Source organism: Panthera uncia (assembly GCF_023721935.1).
Source record: "Panthera uncia isolate 11264 chromosome C1 unlocalized genomic scaffold, Puncia_PCG_1.0 HiC_scaffold_4, whole genome shotgun sequence".
Classification (NCBI taxonomy): Eukaryota; Metazoa; Chordata; class Mammalia; order Carnivora; family Felidae; genus Panthera; species Panthera uncia.
The window spans coordinates 3,880,242-3,901,557 of NW_026057585.1; the positions used below are offsets into that span (position 1 = coordinate 3,880,242).

At 48.2% G+C, this 21,316-nt stretch overlaps 1 protein-coding gene across 4 annotated transcripts in view; it reads right to left on the reverse strand.

The window, feature by feature from the left end:
• Positions 1-315: 315 nt before the first annotated feature.
• LOC125913264 (myomegalin-like) overlaps positions 316-21,316 on the reverse strand; it is a 215,325-nt gene continuing 194,324 nt past the window's right edge. For all 4 annotated transcript variants that reach the window (XM_049618363.1, XM_049618361.1, XM_049618360.1 and 1 more), the window contains 12 exons: positions 20,447-20,498; positions 19,179-19,402; positions 18,381-18,533; positions 16,302-16,487; positions 12,745-12,996; positions 10,975-11,106; positions 10,170-10,289; positions 8,596-8,785; positions 7,905-8,029; positions 3,815-4,036; positions 1,643-1,759; positions 316-836 (listed from right to left, as the gene is read on the reverse strand). In XM_049618363.1, the coding sequence (XP_049474320.1) occupies positions 595-836; positions 1,643-1,759; positions 3,815-4,036; positions 7,905-8,029; positions 8,596-8,785; positions 10,170-10,289; positions 10,975-11,106; positions 12,745-12,996; positions 16,302-16,487; positions 18,381-18,533; positions 19,179-19,402; positions 20,447-20,498 (2,015 nt within the window). In that variant the 3' untranslated portion in view covers positions 316-594. The remainder of the gene's footprint in view (positions 837-1,642; positions 1,760-3,814; positions 4,037-7,904; positions 8,030-8,595; positions 8,786-10,169; positions 10,290-10,974; positions 11,107-12,744; positions 12,997-16,301; positions 16,488-18,380; positions 18,534-19,178; positions 19,403-20,446; positions 20,499-21,316) is intronic.

Sequence of the window (21,316 nt, forward strand, 5' to 3'; positions counted from 1 at the left end):
ACACTGAGCCCAGACCCACTATTGTACTTATTTACACGGATGTGTGGCTCCCTCTCTGGGGCGGAGCCTCCTGTGGACCGGGCTGCCCCCCATGTCCCTGCATCTCCCGTGACTCGGACAGCACAGGAGCTGGTGCCTGTTCCCCAAACCAGGAGGCACTGTGAGAAGGCTCCTGCCTGCTTCCCTCCCCTGCTCAGTCTCACGGAGAAATCCCATGGCTGCCCGGCTTCTCGCCCCTTCCACAACATGCGGCCCATCTGGATGCAAATCTGGAATTTCCAGCCATCTGATTAAATGATTTTACTCTGCCCATGGATGGCCATGTGCCAGCGTGACTGGACCCAAGCGACCAAAGGGTGCTCAGGACAGCACCCCACGTATGCCAACACCCAGCAAGTACTCTACAGATGAGGATGGTAATGTTGCACAGGCATTTCTGTGGTTCTGAGAGGAAACATTGGTCAGCAGAGTTTATAGCAAAAATAGGGGATGGAGAAGAAAGGCTTGGCTGGGTGTAAGTAGATGTGTCCTCAGCTGTGGGGCATGTACAGCATGGGAGAAGGGGCAAAGATCAGAAGGAGGAGCACCTAAGACCTACAACGTGATTACCTCTGTGCCCTGAGCTTCAAGGCCAGGGAAGGCGCAGGCTGATCTCACAAATGCTGCTATCTTTTTGACCAGCAGTGTGCCCTCCCCAATCTGCTGTCTTAGGGCACTATAGTCATCAATGTGGCCAATTACGTGGCGGCCATGCTTATTGGCAAAGGAACCATCAGTAGCTTCACCCTCTAGCTTGGGGGGGTTCTTCATTACTGGAGAAGCGTCCAAACCCAGCTCTGAAAAACAAAACCACAACAACATAGAATCCACAGTGAGGAGCATATCCTCAGGCCACTTCCCTCCAGAAGAGCCATCAAATAGTGTGAAAGAGGCCAGAACAGGAAAGGCACTCTGGGAAAGTACAAGCAAGGTGTGAAGTCCATAGATTTCTGGGCTCTGTATTTTTATAATCTTTCTTACATTATCTCATAATGATAAAACTGCCATGGGGCCAATTTTATCCTCATTGACAAATGAATATTCAGGAAAAATATGATTTTAATAAAAAATATTTTAATTTCTGGTTAAAAAGACATATAAAAAACGTTTAAGCTGGACACAGAAAGCACTTTCAAGAGAGGAGGGATCACAGTGCAATGAGGCACAACAGAGCAATAGGAAAACCACAGGGGGAAGAATTATGACAAGAAAGGTGGCCACAGGGGCACCTGGGTGGCTCAGTTGATTAAGTGTCTGACTTCGCTTAGGTCATGGTCTCACAGTTTGTGAGTTCAAGCCCCTCGTGAGGCTCTGTGCTGACAGCTTGGAGCCTGGAGCCTACTTCAGATTCTGTGTCTCCCTCTCTCTCTGCCCCTCACCTGCTCATACTCTGTCTCTCTCTCTCTCAAAAATAAACATTAAAAAATTAAAAAAAAAAAAAAAAAGGTGGCCACAGAAGGTGCAATGAGTAGGGCTAAAGACCTTGGGACCCAGGGAGAAAAATCTCTGTAATCAGATAATGTGTCCATTAGCAACCAAAGGTTACTTGCATTAATAAAATTTTCCATCATCAGTCACTGAATCCTTCAGCTGCCATATTTACCATTTGTCCTATTGAAGATGGCAGTCTCCGAGCCAGGAGCAGCAGGAGAAGAGCTAGGGAACACAAGAGCTGGAGAATTCATGCCAACATCTCGGACTGGAGGGGAAGCAACTGGATCTAGGGTGTGAAGACAAGAACAGTTCTCAGGGACCCTGGAATGCACCGCTCAACAAGCACACACACAGCCTGGTCTTCGCCAGCGGAGATCTAAGGCAGCGAGGCTCGCTGCTTACACAATCATCACCCACAGATCATGATCGTAAGTAATAGCAAACAAATCCCTTAGTTTGGAACAAGAACGTGTTCTTTTCATGGAAGCGTGTTCCATGAGAAGCAACTTCTGGTTTGAAAAGTTCTTAGGTACATTTTTCTAACCTGTGTTTTACATATAACTTTGCATGAGTGTCTAATACAATGTCTTGTAACTACACATAACTAGGCATATGTGTATATATATACATATATATATATATGTATATATATACACACATATATACATATATATATACATATATATATGTATATATATATGTAGCATATGTGTTAAAAAATACTGAATCAAAGAATGAATGGAGTTGTGGGTGATTAAACTCAGCATTCCAATCCCCATTCTGATGCATCAGTGCTGGGAACAGTGTAGTAGGATGAGAAGAGGAGAGACAGAAGTCATGATGGGTTAGAGATGCCCTCCCAGAGACCAGGCAGCAATCCTGCGGTGGAGGAACTGGAAGATATCACAGAGAAGACAGGCACAATCCTGCTCAGGCTTAGAGCCTGCTCTCCAGCTCAGGCCTCTGTGGTGGGTGAGGAGCAGGAGCAGTGGCTGAGCCAGTGGCACTGCATCCAGGCTGGTGTTGTGGGGACACAGTGAGAGGGGAAAGCCCAGTAGGAGGGCAGAGGGGGAGATATAACTGAACACTACAAGCATCGTGACAGCCTGACTGGAGCCAGACAGCCACCTACTGTAGCCGAGCTGTTTCTATGGGCCATGCACAATGCTTGTGGTCGACATAACACTTTAACAGCCGCCACACGTGATCTTGGAAGCATCACCTTCATTTGACAGATGAGGTCATTGTCTAATCAATGAAAATCTAGCAGGACCAGGGTGGGGGGCAGGGGAATGAGGATTAACATGCCCCAGGAAGAGCAGGCATGAAAGTTTGAAAACTCAGCTTTAGATAATCCTGAGCAGAAATGGCTCCTATAAGAATACAATTGAAAATACACCATGGAGGGGAGAGGAGATGATGAATTAAGTGGTGTGTCACAAGGAAAGAAAGAAGAGGAAGATAAAATAATGTGTTCGGATGGAGAGGGGCAGTATTAACACTCATATTGAAGCTGGGGGAAGAGAGATGTATGAAGGGCATTGAGAAGAGGGAGACAGCTGGTGAGATGTATCTGGTAGGGCAGACACGGCGGACACGAGAGGCGGATGACAACCACTTTCCCACAGCCAGGACTGCCTCAGGGACAGGAACGTTTTCCACACCCTGAATTCCTCTAGAACTAGGGAATGGGAAACCAGGCTAGGGATCTGGGAAGGCCAACGATACCAAGATGGAGTATATGTAGTGAGGAGGAAGGACAGAGGCTGGAAATCAAAACATCTGGTCTGAATCCTACGTCGGCCTCCATTCCTGCCAACCTTAGTGTGCCAGTTAATGTCTCAATGCCGGAGTTTCTCCACATGAAATACAGAGAGTAAGGCTGCCCCTACCTCGGATGAAATTATTTGAAAAATTGTTCGAAAACTCACGGTAAATTTTAAAGCACTCCACAGATACAAGGAATCGATGTCATCTCATCTGTTGACTGACTCTTACTCCGCCAGGCACTTGTAAGTTATTTCATTTAATGCTCCAAATGATCATACAATTTATATATGACCATCATCCTCATCCTGAAGATGAGGAAACTAAGGCTTAAATACCTGGGGACTTAAAACACTTTGCCTAAGGCAAGCAACCTATATGTGGCAAACTTGGGAATCTGAGCCAGGTGTGAGCCTAAATCCCATGCCCTTACCCAAGGCTATAGATCGAAGCACCTCGGATTTCACCCTGACCCTAAAGGGCGTGGAAGAGGTAAGATGGTTCCTTCCACCACAGATATCCTGGCGACCGGCCCCACCAGCTGCCCGCCTCCTGGTCCCCTTTTCCTTCCTACCTTGGAAGAGTGGCTGCTTGTTTCCAGGGTCCTCCTGGTTGGCAGAGGGACTGAGGCGGGCTGTGCTCCCCCCGCCATCCAGCTGGTGTTCCAGCTGCAGCCGTAGACAGTTATTCACCTGGATGCTCTGCTCCAGCTGCCCTCGCAAAGCTCGGATCTCTGCCACCAGGTGGCTCAGGTCACTGTTCATAGGGACCTGGTGACAGGCATCCCAGGTGGAAGCTGAGAGAAGAGAGAGGAGGGGTCTGGTGGCACCGATCCAAGCATTTCCAAGCATTTGTCAGAACGCTACTCTGGGACGTTCCTTTCTGCTCAGGGTCCCAGGCAACACATCTGTGAGGGAGCTGCCACTCTTCCTCTGTGGGGCCTGGCACACACTGAGATACCACGCACTGGGATTTCCCCAAGGCTCATGTGGCCCATGCCCCATGTACATCTACAGAGCCTCTGATGGGCAGATGAGGTCAAGCCTGGTTTTTCACCTCGATAGTGACTCTAGCCCTATAGGCCAGAGAGGCAGGGTCTTCCAAGATAGGGCGTCAACACTGGACTAGAGATTCAGTCACAATTCACTGAACTGTTCGGCTTCTCCATGTGTTTTTCAACCTCCGTTTACCACGCATAGTCTGTTTCTTCATACTGGGGATGAAGAGAGCTGAGAAATATTCTATAACACCACAATCTCTTATCTGAAACTTTGAATCCAAATATATTTCAAAAAGTAGAATTCGTTTTGGTGTTTAGGAAGGCAGTAGGATTCATATACCATATATCATATAGCACACGCACCCAGTTGCATGGGTCACGGGCCTTAGTCAAACACATTCCTATTTCTGCGATGAGCTAGGTGAATATTCTCACTGAGTGGGATAAGTAAAGGCTAGGAATACCCTTTTGGTCAGTTCAGACATTTCATGACCAAATGAGTAAATGAGAAAGAGTTCAATTCACAGCCCTCATTGGATTGCAGAATTAAGGATAAGAACTTATGGGGTCTTAGTAGTAGTGGCTTTGAAATGACTCCTAAAACACCCACAAAAAGGGAAAAAGGCATGAAACTGGATGGGGTCAGGATGAAGTGGTTTCCAGATACTAACTCTGAAGTTCCATGAAGCTCCTTCCTGTCTTTCTTTCCCTAAATCCTAATTCTCACAAAGTTTTGCTTCTTTTTAAAAAATGTCATCCATCTATCCATTCCTCTTTATCTTCCCCACAGCACCTTAGATCAGACTCTCATCAGTTATGTGCCCAGACAATCCCTGCACCCATTCAGTAGGTTTCCCTGATTCTACTATCTCCCGACTCCAGTGTGTCCCACCAGTCCTACCATCTAAGAGTTCTGTTCCCATCTAGTACCTACCTATTTTGCTTGCCTCATTTTCCATCACCTGCTACGTAGGATGTAAACTTCCACTCTACCCTGTAGGTCTTCTATGTACCGGCAGCTCTCGCATCAACTGACCTGACTTCTCACACTCCCTGATACAAAGCTCTCCATAGGCAGGTTGGACCTGATGCTCCCATGGGTGCACACAAGCTATTCTCTCAGCCTGCAGTGCCCCTGATATGTCTACAAGTGCTGGTTCACCTTCTCATCAACAAATTAGGAAATCCAATCAGGTTTGATGAAAATTCAGATTTGGTTGAATGTTGAAAATTTCATATTGCTTAAGAAATTTTTTAAACAGGAAAAAATTTAGAATTGAAAGGCTTAAAAAGCCAACATTCCATCCAAAGCAAGAGCTGCTTCTATAGGTTTCCTTGACAAATCATCCCTTTCTTGGGAAGCTTATTCCTTCACAAACTAGCAATTCCATCACTGGAAGCCTCTAGGGGTAAGGAACGCATAATTATGTAAGTCCAAATTCCACTGCCTTTGACCCTTTGACCCTTGTTAAGCCCTCTGAAGGGACACCAAACACATCAGCTCTTTTTCATCTGATAGTTCTTCAAATATTTAAAGCCAGTTTTCATCTCCTTGTGATCTCTTCAGGCCTAAAATTGTTTTGTTTCTTCAACCAGTTTGAGATTTCTGGTCCCTTGGTATGGTGGCCCCTGTCTTCACTGTGCTCCCTGGTTTGTCAATGTCCCTTTTACAAGATGGCACCCCATTATTTATTTATTTATTTATTTATTTATTATATTTTTAATTTTATTTTTTAAAATTTACATCCAAATTAGTTAGCATATAGTGCCACAATGATTTCAGGAGTAGATTCCTTAAGTGCCCCTTACCCATTTAGCCCATGCCCCCTCCACAACCCCTCCAGTAACCCTCAGTTTGTTCTCCGTATTTATGAGTCTCTTCTGTTTTGCCCCCCTCCCTGTTTTTATATTATTTTTGTTTCTCTTCCCTTATGTTCATCTGTTTTGTCTCTTAAAGTCCTCATGAGTGAAGTCATATGATTTTTGTCTTTCTCTAATTTCACTTAGCATAATACCCTCCAGTTCCATCCACATAGTTGCACATGGCAAGATTTCGTTCTTTTTGATTGCCGAGTAATACTCCATTGTGTATGTATGTATATATATATATATACACATATATGTATATACATATATACACATATATGTATATACATATATGTGTATGTGTATATATATACATATATATACACATATATGTATATACATATATGTGTATGTATATATATATATACCACATCCTCTTTATCCATCCATCGGTGGACATTTGGGCTCTTTCCATACTTTGGCTATTGTTGATAGTGCTGCTATAAACATGGGGGTGCATGTGTCCCTTCGAAACAGCACACCTGTATCCCGTGGATAAATGCCTAGTAGTGCAATTGCTGGGTCGTAGGGTAGTTCTGTTTTTAGTTTTTTGAGGAACCTCCATACTGTTTTCCAGAGTGGCTGGACAAGCTTGCATTCCCAGATGGCACCCCATAATTTAGCACTATTTCTGACATGGTGTCTCCATATTGACTCTTATGTACTCCTACAGTACTCTTACAGTACAGTACCACAGTACAATACTGTGGTCTCAGGTTGAGTTGGCTTTTGTTAGCAACCTTGACCTATGAGTTCCTTGTCTAGATGGGTTTCTACCTAACTCCTATCTTCAAGCTCATGAGTGGCTAAAGAGCCAGGCTTCCCCATCCTGAACTTCTACCACTGATATTTTTAATCAATCTCAGGTTCATTTTTTTTTTTTAATCTTTTCCAAATTTCATCATATTGACATTAGTCCTCTGTTCCAGCCTGGTTGGATTTATTAACTTGATGTTTAAATTTTTTTTTAAATTTTATTTATTTTTCAGAGAGAGACAGAGCACAAGTGGGGGAGGGGCAGAGAGAGGGAGGCATAGAATTTGAAGCAGTCTCCAGGCTCTGAGCTGTTAGCACAGAGCCTGACGTGGGGCTCGAACTCACAAACCGTGAGATCATGACCTGAGCCGAAGTCAGACGCTTAACCAACTGAGCCACCCAGGCGCCCCTTAACTTGATGTTTAGAATACCCTGTCCCATTTGAAGAGCAACGGGGAAATAGAAAAAGATTCTTAAGCAATAGATTAGTATTTTAGCAGGTGGCAAAATTCCTCAGTAAAACAATTTAAAATTTAAACCCAGGCTTGAAGTTCAGATCCTATTAGTGGTATTTCTATAAATGTTTTTTTGCATCTTTTAATCTTCTCTCTGGGGAATGGGTCAGGGTGGGAGCAGGGTGCCTCCTGTACTGGCTGCATGGGTGGTTAGTATGTATTATTCACGCTATTCAAGACCTCACATGATAGTGCCATCAGGACAGTTCTTTGAATTAAAAAAAAAAAATCAATATATAATCTGGACTTCGATCAATTTTTCTCTGGCCATCTAGGTGGGTAGAGTTGGACTCTTGTGGCCTACTTTTAAGGATGTCTCTGCTGGATCTTGTTCATGTTACCGACCTCTGGACTTTGTGCATGAGAAATGCCCTCTCTTCTTACTGGGCACCCCGGCCTGGCTGGGAGTTTCTGAGGCAGAACCCTGTAGCTTTCCAGAGCTCTGCAACTGCCAGCGTGAAGACCTCACTGGGGTTCTGAGCAAGGGCAGGAAGCTCGTGGGGTTGGGGGAGTAGACGGACACATACCTTTCAGCTCCTTCTTGGAGTTGCCATAAAGTGCCTCATAGATCTGTAGCTCTGACTGGAGGGACTGAGAGAGCTGCTGTTTCTCTTCGCACTGTTGCTGCAAGAGGGCCAGCTTGTGCTGCAGCCTACAGGGGAGAGACGAGAGGCCCACTGAGCTGCCAGCCAGCCTCTGCATCAGAGTGTTTTAGCCCTAGATATCAACCCCAGTATCATGAAGACCATCACTTCACTTTACAGATGTGGAAACAGAGGCTCTGAGAGGTGAAGTAGCTTTGCTTGAAGTCCCATTGGTGAGGAGCAGACACACAAGCTGGGTATTGTCACTGCCCCCCACTGGTGCTCTTTCCACGGTGACGGGCAGTTATGGGGCCCCCAGCATGATGGCTAGTGCAGATGCTTCCTACATTATGGTGAAACTAATACCCTTCAACTAACTGGAAGGATGACAACATTCTTTCTCCAGGATCTGATATGCTGATGAGCCTTCTAAAACAGGGTTTTACTCTCCCAACTTTGGAGTGAAAAAGGCATTCCCAGAGAAGTCCTTCCCTCTGCTCAGGGTCACCCATAAATCAGGAAGAGCAGAGGGGAAACTGAGGGTTCCAAAAGGCACCAGTGCCTGTCTTGCCAATATCCTTTCTTCTACATTGGAAAATGGGGCCACCTTCTGTATCACTGGGCTCCCTCTTACCTGGAGTCTTTCTCTTGGAGGGAGAGTCGTTCCTCCTGGAAATGCAAGATCTCCTGCTGCTTCTCTTTTAAGTCTTCCAAAAGCTGCTGCCGTTCCCCCTTTTGGTGCTCCAGCTCCACCTCCAGCTCTTGAAGCCGGGACCGAGAGGACAGCAGGGCCTCCCTCAGACACTCCGTCTCCTGGGAGCGCTCTGTACACCGTGGGGCCAGAGGTCAGTGGGAAGGCGAGCCCAAGTTCATCTATCCCTACACGCAGCACCCAGGCAACAGGGAGGCCAGCGTGTGCCGCAGCTGCCCCGGGAGGCAGAGGGCATCGGCTCACCACATCCACGAACCCTGGGGAATGTGGAGCCCCCGCCCTGCAATGCCCTTGATCTTCTCATTCCATAAGGTCTCCCTTGTTCTTAGACAAAATGCTCCTGTTTCTAACGCTATTTCCTAAGTTCCCATGCCCTCCACACTATAACCCATTCTTGAATTTTGCCTAAGATCAGCATCAAGATTCCTTGTCTATGGTTTTTAGAATCTATTATATTCATCAATTTGAAAATGGGGACATCTGGTCTCTTCTGGGCTTGTGGTATCTCTCTGATCTGCAGGATTTCTCAGGGACTGTTGGCACAGACTCAGCATCAGGCTGCAGGTTCTGTCAGTCCTCTTGGGGGACGTCCCCGGGCCTGGCAGACTATACTTGCTCACATCTTAGCGTCTTCCCCGCTGTGAGGTCTGTGCTAGCCTGTCCCAGCATGTGAAGGTGGCTTGGTAGTTGTGCCTCCTCTCTTATCTGTGAAGTCTTGTTCCTGCCCCATCTATGACCTTTCCCCTCATATCTTCCCGCTCGGAAGAGGCAAATTTAGAAATATCACTTGATGTGTCTTCCCGTTCTACAAGCATTCTTTCATTCTGGGCTTAATCCTTTCCGAAACGATTAGTCTTGTATGGCTATTCAATAAATATTTGCAAATAAACATAATTTGTTATCGATAACATATTGATTTGATCAAGTCAATTAAGACTCAGGTCAGCACCACCTCCCCCCCCCAAGTTACAGAGGAAATGACCCCCTTGGATGCCCACTGAATAGTGTTGGGAAAGCTCTGAACAACATTTTGCTGGTGCCTCCAGACACTGAGTCCTGAGGATTACTAACCAGATAGAAACCCTGAGTGTGTGTGTGAGGGGAGGTGGTGAGGAGACAGCATGGCAGATCAGTACCAGGAGGGACACCCAGGGCTGCAGTAAGGTCTGGACAGGTAGAACAGGCCTAACTGGTATCCATTTCATAACTACTGATTGACTATCTGAGTATTTATGGGTTGCACAGAGGTGGTGGAGATCCGAGAGCTCTGTGAGAGCTCTATGTGTCTCTGGAGCCTAGGAGTGTGAGGGCCCACGGCTGGGATCTCTCCGGAAGTAGCCCTTCCTAGACTGAGAATAGCCGTGGGACTTTGGGTTGGTGGATCTGATTAGCAGTGATGTCTACCTTCTTCTCTTGGCTTCTCCAGTTGGTGATTGGTATGGCCAGGGAGGAAAGGGACGTGGGAATGAGCACGGTTGGTGGCTTTTACCACCTACCTCTGGAAACATGACTCAGCTGAGCCTGAAGGCTCCGGTTTTCTTCCTTAAGGACTCTGTTCTCATTGTAGAGCTGAGGTGTGGGTTCCAGGCTGGGACTGTAGAAATTAGAGGTGGATCCTGTCCCGGAAAGTAAAAGCAGACAAGTTACACACTTGGGTAACAGATGCGTTCAGAAGTTACCTGTTCTGTATCTCCAGAAATACTGTCCCAACCCAGCAGGAATGCCTGGGGACTCGAGGCCTGGACCCAACGTCTGATGGGCCAAATGCCTGGTTTCGGTGTGCCTCCTTTCAATCACCACGTGACCTAGCTGCGGTTGTCCAGGAAGCTCTTGCCCCTAAATGGCTGCTGCTGTGCTGTGGGCAGGACAAGGGTGTGTGGAAGGAACGGCCTCCAAGTGACAAGAGCCTGGGAGGAGACTGTGGGGAGAAAGGCCACCGTGCTAAGTGTTTGGGGGCATCCCCCGCTGACTTGGCTCTACCACTGGCAGAGACAAGACACAGAGAGGTCAGCAGGCAGTTCTGGGAGCAGATTAAGGATGGGACGAGAAAAAGTAGGACACTCTGTGGACACAATTTGTTAGTGCTGCCATGAGGAAAGTTCTCTCTTAGCTCGCGTCTATCTACAAAGGGAGGATAATAGTATCTGGCCCACCTGCCTTGATGGACCATTTGGAAAGAGCAAGTGGAGTTGAAGCCCAGCACGGTGCTTTGAAAGTGTGAGGCTCAGCCTCAGGGCCCTCCCTTCGGAAGCTCCCCAATTGCGACCAGAGCTGGGCGGCTGGGCTTGGGGCCTCCCCTACCGTTCCCGCGGGCCGCACAGCTAAGCCTGTGCTCCAACTGCTCCCGCAGGCGGTCGTTGATGCAGATGGACTCTTCCAGGCGCTGGCGTAGGTTCCGGATCTCACCAAGATGTTCCTCAAGCAGGTCAGCCCCTGCAGCCGTCCCGCCAGGACAGGAAAGAAGTGGGAGATGGAGAATGTTGGTCACTAGTGGCACCCAGGTCGGGGAGGGGCTTGGCCAGGGGCCTCTCTGCAGGATCCCTGAACAGCCCCATCCTTCCGCCAACTGCATTCTCTCTCGCAGGGGCACTCAGGAGCACAGTGACTTTGCTTAAACAGGAAACCAGCTTTCATACCCAGGACAGTGTGGCCCTAAGCATGCCCCATGGGCCTCCTCCACACGGGGGTAAGTGTGAGGAAGTTTCAAGTGATCAAGTGATCAGTGTAACTGGTAAGTATAAGGGAGTTCCACATGGTTTAGAAAACCAGCTGAAGGGGCACCTGGGTGGCTCAGTCAGTTTAGCATCTGACTCTTGATATCGGCTCAGGTCGTGATCTCATGGTCATGAGTTCAAGCCCCACGTTGCAGGGGGGCGGGGCTGTCAGCACAGAGCCTGCTTGGGATTCTGTCTCCCTCAGTCCCTGCCCCTCCCCTGCTTGCTCTCTCTCTCTCTCTCAAAATAAATAAATATTTAAAAAAATAAAATGGAAGCATCAAGAAAAGTGTGGTGACCTCCTGAGTGTGAGTTTCTCTCTTGAATGTGATAGGGAGGGCCTCACTCCACCCTGAGACCGTTCCTTTTCCTGATTCTCGACTGAACATTCTTTAACAAGGCATTGAGCCCTTCTTCCAGCCTTAGAGAGAAAGCCTAAGGTAAAAGTACATGGATACAAACTCATCCTGTGTGGTTAATGACCTGAACGTGACAGCACAAGTGTGTCCCTGACTCTCCCAGTCCCTGGCATGGCACAGGGGCTGAAAGGATGCACTCAGAAAGGCAACACTGGGGCATCTGGGTGGCTCAGTTGGTTAAGTGACCAACTTGGGCTCAGGTCATGATCCCATGGTTCGTGGGTTCAAGCCCTGCATGGGGCTCTGTGCTGGCAGCTCGGAGCCTGCAGCCTGCCTCAGATTCTGTGTCTTCCTCTCTCTCTGCCCCTCCCCTGCTCACGCTCTCTCTCTCTCTCAAAAATTAATGAACATTAAAAAAAGAAAGAAAGAGGGGCACCTGGGTGGCTCAGTCGGTTAAGTGCCCAACTTCAACTCAGGTCATGATCTCGCAGTTTGTGAGTTCAAGCCCTGCATCAGGCTCTGTGCTAAGAGCCTACAGCCTGCTTCGGATTCTGTGTCTCCCTCTCTCTCTGCCCCTCCCCAGTTTGCACTCTGTCTCTCTCAAAAATAAATACACACACACACACACACACACACACACACACAAAAGAAAGAAAGAAAGGTTCAGCACTGAGACCTTTAAAAAAAATCCATTCATTCATTCACTTATTTATTTAGAGAGTGTGCAGGTGACTGAGGGGCAGAAAGAGAGAATCCCACAAGGTGCAGAGAGAGGAGGAGAGAGAGGAAGAGAGAGAGGGAGAGAGAGTACAGAGCCCAGAGTGGGGCTTGAGCTCACCTAATGTGGGGCTGAGCTGAGAGGGCCCTTTCATTTCCTCCCAACTCTGTGAGCCAGGGACTAGAGGAGAAATAAAAAATGCCCCTGGCCCAGGTAAGAGAGCGGTAGACTCTAAATGAGAGTTCATCTCATAGGCCGACCTGCTCAGCTTTGTGTTTACCTGTGGGTTTGGAGTTCAGCTGACACACGGATGAGCCTGAGGACAGGTCGCCTGCCACGCTCCCTTTCTGAGGCCTCATCACATCCCACTGGCTGCCGCTGCCAAGGTAGCCAGGGGACAGGATTCTGCCCAGTTCTGTACTGCCTCTCAGAGGTGAGTGGGGCTGGGCAGGGTTGAGGTAGCGGGAGGAGCTGGCCTCTACATGGTTGCTCGGCAGCACAGCTGGGGAAGCAGGATGGACGGTGCTGATGCCTGGGCAGAAAGAAACATGAGTGAGGAACAGAGTATGGGAAGAGCAGGACCAGCAAGGAAGTGTGGGATTGTTAAGAATGGACACTAAAGGGGACACGTGTGGTGTCGGAGATCCCAGTCTGTTGCAGAATACCAGTCAGATGAAGACCATATCCTAGAGGCTATACCTTCCACCCCATGTATTTGCTGACCTGAGACACCAAGAGGCAGAGAGGATGGATAAAGTATCCGAAAGTCACCAGTGTATACAAAGGAAAAGTCCAGGGGCCCCACTCCTGGCTTCTACTGTAATTCCTCATGATGGAGTCCAGGGAAGTTCCAGCAGAACTCAGTCCCAAAGTCAGGGCATATGGCACATTCCTGCTCATGGGTGTGCTCAATGCTAGCATCCACGGGGGGATGTAGGACCTTCCATTTCATAGGCTGATGCTTTCCTAGATCTTAGGAAATCATGGGCCTGCCCCTGCGCCTAATCATCTCTGCTTCTATGTAAAAGGAAGCCCAGCCTGTGGGAGAGACAGAGAGAGGTGGGTAGGGCTGTAGTTTTAGGGTATTCATGTCCAGAAGGCTGCTTTCTTTCAGGGTTTATCAGCATGGGCAGCAGAGTAAGAAGGTAGCTCCACCCAAGCAAGGAGGAACCAACCTCTTTCCCTCCAACCAAGCCAAACTCCGCTGAGGGGTTAATGCAACTGGCACTTGTCAATTTTTATCTCCATTTGTAACTGGTTCTCAAATTTGGCTACACACTAGAGTCACCCGGGAAATGTAAACAAGTATATCCTGAGGCCTAGACCTCCCGGAGATTTTTGCCTTAACCGGTACAGCCTGGGCACTGGATGTTTTAAAATCATCGCAGGTGATTCTAATGGGCAGCCAAGTTTGAGAAGTACTGTCAGGGGTCTCTCCTTCCCCGATTTGCAAAATACCACATGTTCCTGAGAATCACTGGGAGTTAAAGAGGGGGATGAACATATCAGCATCTAAATCTTACTTGGGATTCAGTCAAGATGTGGTTTCCTACCTCTTTCACCCCTTTCTGCCCCAGCCCAACACAAGGCAAAAGGGGAAATCAGGGGTTGTTGACAGCTTCTTTTTAACCAAGGTCATGGAAGGTTCCAAGTCTATGAGTACCAGTGATCAGTATTCTCATGTTTCAGTTTCCTCTGGCCACACAACACAGAGCACATGCCCTAAACCATGCAAAGACACCAGACAGGTTCTAGCACAAGGAGATTTTTGCCCCACAGTGACCTGAGAAGCCGCCATGCACCACTGTCCACATGGAAGCTCGGTTTAAGGCAAACAAGGAACACTGGTAAGTTGTGGTCCATCAGAGAGGACTGTGCGTCAGAACGAAAAAGAAAGGGCTACAGTATTCCTCACCAAAGCTGGTGGGGAAGCTTCCTCACCAAACTCTGGTCAATGGTTCAGATGAGACATGACTTCAACCCGTAACAGCAGACCCTTTTTCATGCACAGATGTCTCCTATCTTTCCTTTTGGACAAAGACAAACTGACAAATATGGAAAGGCAAAGGAAAAGAAAAGTAAGCCTGGGAACACTCTTGCCACTTTGACATGAGACAAGTTTGTTATTCATCAATTGTTGGTTTCAGAACTGCTAAAATAAGTTCTAGGTCAGAGACATCAGAACTTTCCATGGATCTCTGAAGAGAAAAAGAAAAGATGGCCACAAGGGGCTTCGAGAATTTAAGTTTAGCTCAGCCACATGCTCTGAGTGGGACGGTAACAAAACCATCCTATGGGGCACCTGGGTGGCTCAGTTGGTTAAGCTTCTGACTCTTGACTTCGGCTCAGGTCATGATCTCACGGTTTGTGGGTTCAAGCTCTGCGTCGGGCTCTGCGTTGACAGTGCGGAGCCTGCTTGGGATTCTCTCTCTCCTCTCTCTGCCCCCCTGTCTCTATCAGAACAAATAAATAAACTTCAAAACCATCGTAGGCAGAGAAGTTATACTGGAAATATGGGACTAGGAGCAGAAGACAAGGACTCAAGCCCATCTCAACCACTTACGAGTAACCTTAAACAAGCACCTTGACTTCCCCGAGCTTCACCTAGTTCCCTGCTCTGGTTCTTCCTATCACACAAGTCATGTGGGGCTCAGGTAAGCTAAAGCAAGCCCAGGCGCATGTTGCTGGGTAAGCCTAGAGTGCTACACCTGTGCAAAGCTGTAATAAGTAGGGGGCAATCTTTGAGACTTCACTGGCTGTATAAAGGGAGATGTACGAACCCTCCTAAAAATGATCTTATCTAGTTGGTTCTGGGAATCAAACTGAGACACAGTAGACAGTGAATTCATTTTCAGGGTTATCAAAAGAAATAAGCAAGTATAAACAACATTTGGGGGTTCAGATATATGTATTCTTGGCTGTGGTCTTAGGTCACTGGACGCTGTGCGTGGTGACCCTTACCATCAATGTCTGGCTCACCTGAGGTGTTTTGTTTGTTTGTTTTTTTACAGGCTTATAATGTGGTTTTAAGGAAACTTCAGTGTGATTTCTAGTTTATTTTAAAAGCATTACTAGAAGGCAAATTCCTCACATGAGGGTTTTTCTTATTTTTTTAAGCTATAAGTGATCGCACACAAAATTTTTTGTGATGCGGCATCCAGCCCATACATGTATCAAAGTCTTTCCAAAAAGATACTATACACAGTCTCTAACTGATAAGATCAATTATCTCTGGGAGTCAGAGAGCAGAATTCACAATCAGATGTCACAGCCTGTGCTTCGGGTTCTGGCCGCCCACCTGTCACCTGTCCAGGGGTAGAAATGAACCTTGTGCAATAGGAATATGGGCTTTGTCACCTCTTCTGAATCCCTCCATTACTACCTTTTTTGCCCTCAACCTGATGGTGTCAGGATCTGAACTTGATTAAAAGCATTTCACAGCAGGAGAATATAATAGGCATGGAAAGGGTCCCCCTGAAAGTGGCCATCTTCTTCATGGCTGCTGTGTCTTGTGTAGGCACGGCACACAAGCTGTCTCTCGTGCCCTGACAATAAACACATCACCAGGCTCCAGCATACTTGGTGGGGCCCCACACTGTCAGCAGGGGGACAGGACCAGGTCTAGGGCCTGAGGAACCAATGAGACACACGCACCAGAAAGATAACAGTAAACACATCTCCAAAACAAGCAGGCAGAGCCGTCCCTCAGCCATCCGCTGGTGAAGCCCATGCCCTATGCTGTTTTCTAAGACTCCACTCTCGAAGCCAAAGCCATGCAGAGCCACACAGGGCGAGGCTGCAGTTGCCAAGCACACAAATGCAGCAGGAAGTGCTCACTTTCTCCCAACTGTTTCTGCAGCATCTGCAGTTCCTGCTGAGCCTGTGCCAAGGAGACCACGGGTGTCTCACAGCAGCCAAGGAGGGGAGGGCCAGTGGAGCTGAAGGGCAGGAAGCTGGGTGGAGCTGAGGGCAGTGGTGCCTGGGGAAGGCTAGCCAGCGAGGGTATGGAAGGAAAATGAAGGCCTAGAAAGTTGGGGAGAAAGGAGACACGTCATTAGAAAGAAAGTGAGAGAAAGGAATGGGTGAAAGATTGAGAAGATGAGACTGTGCCCTGACCAGATGTCTCCTTGGGGGGTGGCTATCATTCAACGTGGTGAAGGGCGAGCATTGCTACCCAAGAGGCAGGCCTGGCCGACCTCTCCGCCTTCTCCCCTGCCAGCGGTATCCTGCATACATATCCTATGCCCTCTTAGAAACTACTGGCTACAGAAGGCAAGGTGGTGCCACTGTAGCCCCGGCAGCTACGAGAGCCCATCCCAGCCATCTGAGGCACGGACAGGTCAGCATAGCCAGGCCTCAATGCTCTCAAGAGTCCCTGCCGGCCCTTGCCCCTGTGACAAGACTCTTCCTACACCTCGAACTCTTCTGAAAGCATGATGGCTCACCCCAAGGAGGGCAGGAGCGTGCCCGGACTGTGGGGAATGTGCCTTCCTAATGCATGTAATTCAAGACTCTAGCAGAAACAAACCTCAGAATCTCAAATCAACATGTTCATTCACCAAATGAAAAATAAAGGTCTTGCTGAAGTGACTTAGGCACAATAGCTTGCATGTCTGTCTGCGTGTTCACACCACTTAAGAAAAGTTCTTAATGCATGCAGATTCTTCAGGCCCTGATCTACTAAGTCATAAACTTTGGGAGTCTGGCTTAGAAATTTGCATTTAAAAACATCTTCACAGATGACCATTATACAGCCCAGCTACAGACAGGTCTTTAGGAACCCTGGGATGTTCTGTTGTTTGACTCTGTCTCCTTTTTCCTAAAAACAGTTATATGGCAGGTAGCCCACAAAGGGAGTAGAAACCAACCAAGACTGATCTGTGGAGAATGTCTCCCGTGGAAGATGATTATATTCTAAATCACATCCCTTGCCCCAGGGTGCTGACACACTATCAGGGCGACACTGCAAAGACACCCCCATTGCCAAGTGACAGAGGCCAGGCATCCTTCAGGGAGGCATTCTGATTTTGAAACCCCTGGCCTTCTGTTCTGCTTGACCCCAAAGCATTTACACAGATGTCCATGGTGCTAGGCAGACAGCTTTTCCCCATTGATTTCCTGGGCCAGCTGCTGCCTATTCTGCCTGAGAAACTTGGGAGCCCAGGCTCAGAGTCAGACACATCCCTTTCTTAAGCTTTTGGCTGACTTGTTCTCAGGAGAGATGGGGCAGTAGAAGGAAGCACTGTGCTCTCTGGGGGCACCTTACACAAACCAGCCAGTCATGGCAGGAGGGAGGAGGCGAGGACAAGCTTTGCCCTTCCCGGCCATCACTGGTGCGAAGCTGTAAATGAACAGCACACCCCTGGCAAGTAGGCTGGGACAGGTAAATGAAATGTACCCCTCGAACTGGTTCCAGGATATGCATCATGTACACAGCAAGGGCTAAATCCACGGATGGTCATGTGACGTGAAAAGACTCTTGGCTGAGGACGCTGAAGCATCCTGAGCAGCTGTTGAGGCCCACAGTGTGGATAAAATGGGTATTGCTTACAGGCAAGCAATAGCTGTGAATTTCTTTCTGTGCTCTGGCTACTGTAATCCTGGGAGAATCACTTGGCCTCTTTGCTCCCCAGGGCGAAGTGAAGGAAAGAAATGAAAATGTTTAGCTTTAAAATGATTGGCCAACTGCTGGTCAAAATGGGTACACAGGTCAAAGTCTGTTGTAGATTTCTGATTTTTCTAAAATATTTAAGACAAAACTCAGACACAATTAGCGAACTAGGATGGTCCCTTGGTTTCATCTAGGATTTGATGCATACCAGCCCCTTACAGTGGACACACTGGTCCCTGACAAAGAGTCAAAGAGGCAGCTGAGGGAGAGGAGACAAAGCTCCTGCCATGTTGGCTGTCGCATACCTGGATGGGCCTGGCTGGCCTCCTGGGGGGGGTTCTGGGGAGCTGGCAAGCTGATGGGGTTGCTGCTGGGTTCGGCCTTAACCCCCTGAGGTGCACTGGTTGCTGATGGTTTAGAAGACAGTACAGCAGAATGACTCGAATGGTGGATGGAATCTACAAAACCCATGAATGAAAGAAAATGTTTGGTGGTCCACAAAGAACGGGAATCTGGCCTTATATTTAACCAGGGGTACCAGGGCAGAGCCTTGCTTTCTGGGAAAGCACCAAGCACAAGCCCTGTGCGCAGCGTTCATTTTCTTGCTTGCAGATAGCTGCCTTAGTCAGGCAGGCTGCCTCAGAGGTGAAAGTGGGGCCCAGACCATGAAAATGGCGCCTCCCAAAATACCAGGCAGGCCCGACAGCATCTGTGAACACTGACAGATACTCGGGGGGTACCGTTCAGGAAATGCAGCTAGCAAGATCACTGCAGGAGGGATGAGATATCCCATTTTAAGAGGGAGGTCAGTCAGACAGTCCATGCTCAGGAGACAGTGGGGAAGAAAAGTCTGCCAGGATCCTCTCCCTCTTCCCACTGTGGTTCACCTTGGGTCCACCAGCATGCACATCCAGTGGAGACCCAGTGACAACTCCAGAGTCATGAGCAGAAAAAAGATCCTGAGCCACTGGGGCCTATGCTTGGCGCTTGGTCCCACAGCCATGTTCAGCCCGATACACACCAAGGTGGATTTATAAGGCCTGGTTATGGACGTCTCCTCTCAGACTAGGTAAAAGCGGTACCACTCAGAAAGTGGAAGCTACCTGAGTGACTGGGGGGAGCCTTCTTCTCTTCGTAATGTGTGTACTCGCTGGCTACGTCCATGTCAGAGCAGGCCTCCAGCTCATCAGACAGGAAGGAGGAGCTGCTGGGAGAGCGCTGGGGGTCTGACAAGGCGTGGCTGCTGCAGGGCGTGAGGGACCGGGCATCCAGCTTGGCCTGCAGGACTTCAATCACCTTCTCCTTCTCCTGCAGCTCCCTGCTGAGCCTGTGGGGTGAAGCAACAAGAGGTGAAGCCGAGGTCACCGGACCAGCTAGTCCTGATGAAGGCACATGGGAAAACCACAGAAGTCAAGGGAACCATTCCTGCAAAGAACCATTGAAATAACCCATCTCTGATTAGGAGCAGAGAATAGGTGGGGTGAGGGGGTGGAGGAACAACAGCCACCCACTGCACTGGCCGCGTGATACTCTGGGGACTGGCAGACACTCGGCCACCCCTCTAAGGCACTGCTGCTCCAAATGTGGCCCCAGCAGAGCTGTGGGCTGACACCTGCTGGTTACCAGTCTCCAAGAAGAGAAGCACAGAAATTGGAGGTAAGCATTGCCATTGGCAACCAAGAGCAGTATAAGTGGAATCATCTCGTTGGTTGAGGGTCCAGCGCATATGTGTGAAAACAAAAATAAAACACTTTGTTCTTCACCACACATATCTTGAAAAGCACTATGTGGTCTCAAAGCACACTTCTGACACAAAGGGGCCTGAACTAGTGGCTACAATGGATTTTGAGTCCATATTTTACCATACATTTTAAGACTATATGCAGTGACTTGTTGAAAACTGGTTCCTAAGGCACTGTTGCCTCGCAGGGATCTGCAACATCTAGGCCTTTCCCCTATGAATGGATTCTTTGATTTTTTTTTTTTTTTTCCCTGAGGAGATTGGACGGTTATTAAGCTAGCTGTCAACTCAACTCGGGGTAAGCCAACTCAGCACTGCACATCTCGTCTTTAAACACACAGGAGGAGAGCTGGGGAGGGGCTTCGGAGTGCTAAGGGCCCCTGAAACCTGGTTAGTTTACTTTTGGGTCAGTCCGATTCTGGGTCTGGAGAATAAAGATGCAAATGGAAATCAACAGAATTATATCAAAAGAGAGTAAAGACTTAGGCTAAGCACAACAGTAAGATGTTTCATGAATGAATGAAGTCATTACAATCAGCATTTCCTGCCCCCTGATTTGTGAAGCTGCACTCACCCTGGACCCCCTGGGCCTTGTTCCTGATTTCTTCACCAGATCCTATCTCAAATTACCTGAGAGCCAGCGGTTCGAGTCCAGCTTGATCTTTCTCACTTTTATGATCTTCTGCAAGCCAAATTCAGAAAGAAATGGTAAGAAATTAAACAGGTCCCACTTCCCCCATTACAGGAGGAGCCTCTGTGGGTACAGAATGGTGACTCCTCTGTGCATGTCCAGGATGCTTGGGAGGATTGCTCGGAGAGGCTTCAGATTGTGCCCTCAGAGGGGAGACCTGTAGGGTCTCCTGAGCTCACCAGGCAGACCTCCCTGACCTGGTATCAGCATCGTGACTTCCTCTGCCCTAAATCAATGCAGAGAAGTTTAAAAGGCACTTGCCCAGCTTCTCTCTGGAACATTCTAACTTCCAAGCCTGCCATAGATGGATTCCCAGATGTATGCTCTGTGTCCCATCATAGCATTCATGTAGAACCCACTCTTGCTCTGAGGAGATGACAGACATCCCTGTCCCACCTCTGTACCTGCCACCAGCATGTGGATGATTGGCCCCGAAGACTGATCCTGCTATATTCCCTTGGATGCTCTCAGGAAATTTTTTTGAAGTAAAGGGCTCCAATAATAACCAATATTCCCATCCTTTGCACTATGACATTTGGTGCCTAGACCATGTCCAAAGGGCAAGGTGCTTTATCTATATTTGAATTATACTCATGTATGATACCATGCAATAAACAAAGAAACAGAGACACTGAAAGGCTAAGCCATTGCCCAAAGCAAGTTAATGGCAGCATCTGGGCCACAGCGTGGGTCTTGAAATTCTCAGGTCAGGCTCTTTTCAGTATGATGAGGTCCTCCGATCTCTTAACACTGGGTGGACACAGCCTACTTCCCTAAAGGTCACTTGCCACCAGTGCTCAAGTTTCTGC